The sequence below is a fragment of the Neltuma alba genome, unplaced genomic scaffold, assembly GCF_004799145.2.
Source record: "Neltuma alba isolate B1F8T4 unplaced genomic scaffold, ASM479914v2 tig00002169_pilon, whole genome shotgun sequence".
Taxonomy (NCBI): domain Eukaryota; kingdom Viridiplantae; phylum Streptophyta; class Magnoliopsida; order Fabales; family Fabaceae; genus Neltuma; species Neltuma alba.
The window spans coordinates 58,315-65,380 of record NW_021632766.1 but is presented as its reverse complement, the minus strand read 5'-3'; the positions used below and the strand labels follow the sequence as shown (position 1 = coordinate 65,380).

The 7,066-nt window shown below is 34.5% G+C and overlaps 1 protein-coding gene across 5 annotated transcripts; it reads right to left on the bottom strand.

Annotated features, from left to right (window-relative positions):
- Window positions 1–1,602: 1,602 nt before the first annotated feature.
- LOC114718928 (tubby-like F-box protein 8) lies at window positions 1,603–5,929 on the bottom strand. Of its 5 annotated transcripts, none has more exons than XM_028904365.1 (6): window positions 5,831–5,928; window positions 5,227–5,350; window positions 4,181–4,639; window positions 3,968–4,055; window positions 2,736–2,868; window positions 1,603–2,603 (listed from the first exon to the last, which is right to left on the bottom strand). In XM_028904365.1, the coding sequence occupies exons 3-6, from the start codon at window positions 4,523–4,525 to the stop codon at window positions 1,886–1,888; spliced, it is 1,284 nt and encodes a 427-aa protein (XP_028760198.1). In that variant the 5' UTR covers window positions 4,526–4,639; window positions 5,227–5,350; window positions 5,831–5,928; the 3' UTR covers window positions 1,603–1,885. The 5 variants fall into 5 exon arrangements, with proteins under 5 accessions (XP_028760198.1, XP_028760213.1, XP_028760231.1 ...); XM_028904380.1 differs by having other exon boundaries at window positions 4,181–4,568; XM_028904398.1 differs by having other exon boundaries at window positions 4,181–4,530.
- Window positions 5,930–7,066: the final 1,137 nt, after the last annotated feature.

Genomic DNA, 7,066 nt, shown 5'->3' with positions numbered 1-7,066 from the left:
ATATTCAAAGAGGAAGAACAAAAGGGGGAAAAAAGAAACTTTAAGTTGCACATTGCTCAAATAGTGAAGCGTGAGGCGCATGTGCGCGCGTTTCATGATCGAATTATTAATATAAAATACAAATGACAAATTTCAAAATCATATTGTAAACAAAACGGCTAATTCTTTAAACGGTATAACGCACTAAAAACATGTACAATTATTGTCTTCTTTAGGAGGAAGACCTGCTGAAAAAGGCCACTTTAAGTGCCTGTTTGGTTCAGTGAATCATTGGCAATGTAATGGAATGTAATACAATGTAATGGAATAGTAATTACATAAGTTTGTTTGAGACATCATTGAAGAAAGATGATGCATAGGCATAAAAACGTTTAGTTGGATTACAAAGAACATGATAATAGGTAAAAATAATGTATCAAAAGACAAAATTACCCTTATTTACATATACAAATGTATATACTCCTCCGGTCTTTAATATAGGACCTAATTCTTGAGTTGATTTTGGTCATAAATATAAGACCCATTTCTTATATTTATTAATTTTTTCTAAATTACCCTTACTGATACTCTCTCAACTAGAATCAAATAGAAGGGGGGAGAGAGTATTAAAAAAGATGATTATGATATTTTAGAAAAGATGTGTCACTTTTCTTATAATTAACTAATTTATCTAACTTCCTTAATCTAATCAAATTAGTTAAATAGGTCTTATATTAAGGACCGGAAGAGTATAATAATTTAAAGTTCTTTATTTTTTCTCCAAATATACATGATAACCCTATATATCCATATATATAATAATAAGTTCAAGCCAAAAAAAAAATAGAGTATGTAATACACAAACAAATATAATAATATATATATGTATGCTTTCCCAGTATCAAATTCTCCCTTGCAACTAATTAATACATACATACATATATATATCACCAAATATGTATCAATCATTCAACTAAAGTTTAGTAATAATATGTAGCAGTGTGTGTGATTGCCAATAATAAATCAAAACTTCCATGAAAGCAAAACAAAAAAGCCTTCAAAAACTGGAATTTTGAGAAAGAAAAAGACGTGACTTCAATGTAAAAGAAACATAACAGGGTTAATGAATGAAATATTAGTCTGGCAACGGACACAATGGCAGTAGCAACAAAATGGTTGCTGATGGAGATGATAACAGCAGCAACAGCGATGAAGTAGCGATGACTTCTGTTCCGAGGTGATAGCAGTAACGACAAAGACGATAGGAGTAGCGGCAAAGAGAATGGCTAAATGGGTAGGCTATCAATAGGGTTTATCTATGGGCATGTTGGTCAATTTTAAAAATTATAATGGCAATATTGTCTTTTTAGCTCGATTACAAGAAGTCTGTATCTCCATTCATCAGTCTTAGTAGTGTAATCCAAATACATTCATTTGATGTAATCAGGATTACAAAATGTAATCTCTTTTACATTACATAAGCCCAACCAAACGTATGAATCAACCCATTACACAAGGATTACATGTAATCTTCTCTCATAGAATCCAACCAAACGGGCTGTAAGATGGCATCGTTAGAACCAACCGAAGTTTGGCAGAAGCAATCAGAATTATTGCACATACGACCAAAAACACAAATTTTGCAACTAAATTTTCTATACACAAACTGGGAGTCTACACCTTCATCCCCATGGACCATACAACAAGAAGAACAGAGTTTGACAAAGGCAGATTAAAGCATACGAAACCAAAAAGGAGAGCAAAAGAAAAGCAAGAGCAGTGTCCTGTACTTTACAGTTATTTAACTATGAGTTGTACAACAACTGCATACTTCTTCATCCTATAAATACCTAAATGTAAAGATTGAATTCTATTTTTTGTTCCTTACCATATCTCTCTCATGTCGCTATTCACATGCCAGTTTTGTGTCGAAGCTGGTCAGGCAAATGGCAAAAGCCTGAAATGCTGATAGGGGATATCTATAATCCATGGTGAACATGTCCTTGCCAACCTTGCCAAACTGAAGAATGATCTTGTCGTGATCAGATTGCGAAGGCTGCGATGGCTGTGCTGGTGTCAGGCCACCCGGTGCAGGTGGTGAAGTTGCTGCAATCAGCTGAAAATTTTTTACAGATGCAACTGTCACCCTCCCCCGGAAGTTTAGGCACCAACATTGCAGCTGCTCATGCCACCTTGGTGCCTTGTTCTTAAGAACTAATGGTCTCTCCTTGCCTTCCTCCTCCTCGTTTCCGGGACCCATTATGTCCGAGAACCTAGAGCTGCTAAACTCAGTCGAATTGTCAATTGATTTTGAGAAGGATATACTTCTGAACGAATCCTCAAGGGAGCGGGGAAGAAGCTCAGGTTGGCCTGGGACAATGCCACCCGGCTCAAGAGATGATGTGGGGATTGAGTACATGGTACAGTGCATTCGACGAGGTCCACGAGTACCTAGCACATTAAGCTCATAAGAGACCTGAGCAATATTGTAGCTGCCACTAGGGACTTTTGGGGAAACCTTTTTTGAATAAAACCTACGACTTCGGCCAGGTGGAGACAGCTGAGAATTATTGTAGGGAGGCTGTGTATCATAAATTATAAATTTGGTGCCAAGAAAGTTTGACCTGACACAAGGGAAAATTAATAGTTATTAGATAGAAATATAAAGGAATTTCTATCACATATAGACAGGTGGGAGATTATGTGTGCGCGTGTGTGTTGTGCTTCAGGAGCATCAGCTACATCCAAGCACATACCTCAATTTTCCAATGTACCTAGTACTAGATCTTGATATGTTATCTGCATCCATTGATATAATATACTCTGTGCACGTAGTTCTTCTTGTCCTTTTAGCCGATAAAAGAAACTTTCCATTTTCAACAAGCAGTGCTGCAGAAAAACAACGTTGAAATCAGAAAGTCAGAGACAGAGAACCAGGACCTTGCAATTGTTCAACGAATGCCTAATTATTTATTTATGGTAACAACAAATTCAATTGTTAGTAAATAATAATATTAAGGAACTGTTGAAACTATTTGACCTCTTAAATGCCCAGTTCAGTCACTATTATTTTACCAAAGTTAGAACACGTTTTTACTAGCACAGAATCACAGATGAATTTGCTACTCAATGAATGGCAATACAGATTTCGAAGGACAATAAGTGGTTTCTTATCAGAAAAATTCAGAGTTAAATATCTTGTAAGTAGCAGTGGAATCAGTCTTTGATAAAGCTAGAAAGGTTTTAACCGTAAAAGGACCAAAAGCCACATTGGCCAAGCAACAGAAGAGCATAAAGGAAAAAGATTGACCTAGCTCTAGTGAAACCTTCATTTTAATTAGGTTCCGCACGCTGGAAATACCTATTTCCTCGAAGCACCATAGTAGAAGATTCGGTTAAGCAGATTTTCATCTATATCCATACGTGTACAAATCCCATTCCTTTGCATTTAGTATAATGCCATCAGAATTTATAGGATGTGCCAACAAATAGATCAGACAATGGATTGGGTTATTCAACCAGCATGCAGTCTCCAACGGTTTCACATAACAGAAAATCATTGCATTCCCCATCATATCAAATAAAAATTTAAGTTACAAGAAATTAAGCAGAAAATAACGATATTTTTTTAGCTGAAGAAAATAGACATATTAAAGTAAGAAACATAGGTAACAAATTAGACGACAAAAATAAGTCCATTAGGTTTACAAGGAAACATGCATATAATTAATATCTATCAGCCTATCATATTAGACATCAAATATTGTGTAAAAAATCACATCATATTCGAAGGTTAAAATTAAATTGCATTGCATTAAAATTCCAAGATAAGTGATCATGCCATTCTCAACATCAATCAAACACTGTAATAACTTACATCACATTCAAGCATAGAGATTAAATTAACTTGTGTTATATAATTCCAAGAGAACAAGTGATCATGTTCAACACAAATATTGTAGACAAAAGTGTAAAAACGTTAGCCTACCAGGACTAAGGCAAAGGAACAGATGGTATGTCAAATTAGATTTGTCCCTCTTGATGAAACACTGGATGGTTCCATCCCTGAATCCAGGCTGTCAAAAAATAAAAGTAATCACATAAGAACAAACAAAAAATGCCCCCCCCCCTCCGTATTTTCATTTCTTTAAGCTTGAGGAGATACTATTTATGAAGCAGAATGGAAAATATCATATCTCACCTGCTTAAGGGAAATAGGGAAAGTAATCTTCCCAGAGAACTCTGGACTGCTCACAATTTCTTTACACATTTCTCTCCAGGACTTGCACACAGCAGCACAAGCAACTACATGTTTACGGCCAGGCCAGGTACTCTCACTTGTTTCCAATCTTTTGATAACATCACGAAGAAGCTCTGGCGGAAGGCTGGCCCAACGGCTGTTCTGTATGACAGGAGCTTGGTCCTGCAACTCGTGTACTGAGCTTTGAGACTTCCTATGATGGCCAGGAAGCCTCACCTCAAAACTCCGCCTCGATAAGCTCCCAAACCCATCCCTTACATCACGAACTATACTGCGGAAGGACATTTGCTCTATACACTTACAGCCCCAGAATGTAGTATGTCATCAACTTTGAAACAAAGAAAAATATTCCACTCAGTTATCTGAGCCACAACTCATAAGCTTTAGGCTACTGAAGAACTGCAAATAAACAAAACTTTAATTTAAAGTCCCGCTTCAATTCTTACAGGTTAAGACAGAAAAGAGAAAGAAGAGAGATAGGGAAAAGCATAAAGTGGAAGGTATATTTTAAAAAAGGAGATTCTCACAGAGAAACCTCACTGGAACTAAAGCAGCCCAAAATACCAGACTTTTGTCAGAAACATCTTTTGGCAAGTTTTAAACCTGATTTTGAATCTCCATCCAACTTCCAACTGGAGCAATCAAACCAAATAAGAATCTTATCATAAGGATTTTGCTTGAACCAGCTTTTCCAACACATAGGAAAAAAGGGCAGAAAAACAAACTAGAGGCAGTCGTCATAGTTAATACACCAAGCATGTGAGAAAGACAAAGCAAATGAGATATGCCTCCACTATCTGTTAATCTTCAACAGAAAGGGGAATCTAATTGCCCCAATTCTAAGCCCTGTTCACTCTTTCTTTATATGTTTGAGGGCATATAAGATCAGCTCTAAGATGATTGACTCTCACACGCACAAATAAGCAGAAGGACGCAAGAAAGAAGACATCAGAAATGCATCCGTGCAGGCAAGAAAGATAGCGAACCTGAAATATGGAACTTCAAACCCAAATTAGGTTTCTTTTCTTAACGCTGAGATCATACACGATTTTAAAAGGAGCAGACCGATATCAGACCGGTCCACTACAATCTTCGAACCACAAAAACTGTCTGCAACACAAAAAAGGAAAGAGAAGAAAAAGTGTATAAAGTGTTCAACAAGAAATCACACGAAATTAAAAAATTATTTTTATGAACTATCAAAACCGATGCACATCAATAACTGCAGAAAATCAAATCAGGCAAAAGAGATTAAAAAAGGTTCAGTTATCCCCTCAGAAAATTCATAAAACAGGACGAAAACTTCACAAGAACCCCACTAGAAACAACGACGGCTTCCAATAGAGAAACACAGAACGGAACATAGACGAAACTTCATCGGAAACTACTAGTAGGACCCAAAAAATCTTAAGTCTCGAAACTTCCAAAACTCCAATCTCAACTAAAATATTAAAAATCACAAAACTTCATAGAAATTTCGTGATCAAGTTCGAGAATCAAGGGCCAGAAAAACTATAAATTTACTTCCAGGCGCCTTCGAAGAGATTACGGGGTGAGGCCCAAATCGAAGATCACAAGAAGGAAACTCACCGCCTCCTTCAAATATCTCTTGGGATGGGGTCAGGCCCTGTTCCCTCCACGATTCGCCCCCTTTTTCCTCAACTTTGTCACACACAACGGAGCCTGTGACTCTGAAATGCACGGACTCAACGCCTGTATTAATTCCAACCCAGAAAGAATCTGAGACATATAAAACCTTGGCTTAATTATTATTTATTACCTAACATGAAATCTAATCCAATCCAATTAACTTAAATTAAATAATTAATTAGTATTTTACTTTGCTGAACAAATTATAAACCAAAATAAGCCATTATTTATTACGTCCTTATGCCTATGACTTGTTTATACTTTTTTGTAATCTAAGTTTAATTCCATCGGAATTTCAAATTCTATTCATTTAGCTAAAATTTTGAAAAAAAAAACTAAAATTAAAAAATGAAACTTAAAATTTGACGCTAAATTTTATTATTGAAATTAAGACCAAGGGTCCAAAAAATGAGAAGAGGGGAGGGGAAGGAAAAATTTCAGTAAGTTCAATTTAAAAAATTAAAAAAATAGAATTAAAAGTTTTTAATTAATTTTTATTACTCTTTTATATTACTTTTCTTTATTAAAATTTTTAAGTCCTACTTCTCTAATTTTTTAAATAGAGTTTATTAAAAATTTTCCTTCTCTTTCCTCTTTCATTTTTCTCATAACAAGCAGTACCTAAGTTGACATTATATTAGGGAAGTGAGAAATTAAATCAACTAATTGATTTAAATAATTTGATTTAGTTTGATTGATAATTGAGAAAGTTCTTGTAATAATAATTCAATGCATTAATCAAATAACAATATTTTGTTTTTTAAACTTTTTATTTAATTTAAAATAAATTTTAAATAGGAAAAATTGGTAAAAAAATTCCTGTTTAAAAATTTAATTGGTTAAGAAGACCTAAATTTGAGCGAGTGCAAATATGATTTGTGAGTGAAAAATATCTTTTGCTATCTACAATATATTTTTGGCTATGTAAAAATAACTTACAGATTGATGAATAGTATGCATCATTAATAATATGTTGCACACAGCTAAAGATATCTTACATTCACAGATTATAGTTGCATTCACTCAAGTTCAAATCTTTTCAGTTAATTAAATTTTCAAACTGGGATTTTTTTTTTTACCAATTTTTCCTTTTAAATATCTATAGTGCTATAAAAATCATAATTAAATTAAAATGTTCTGTAACTAAAAATCCAGAAAATAATAAAAAATCTAAAA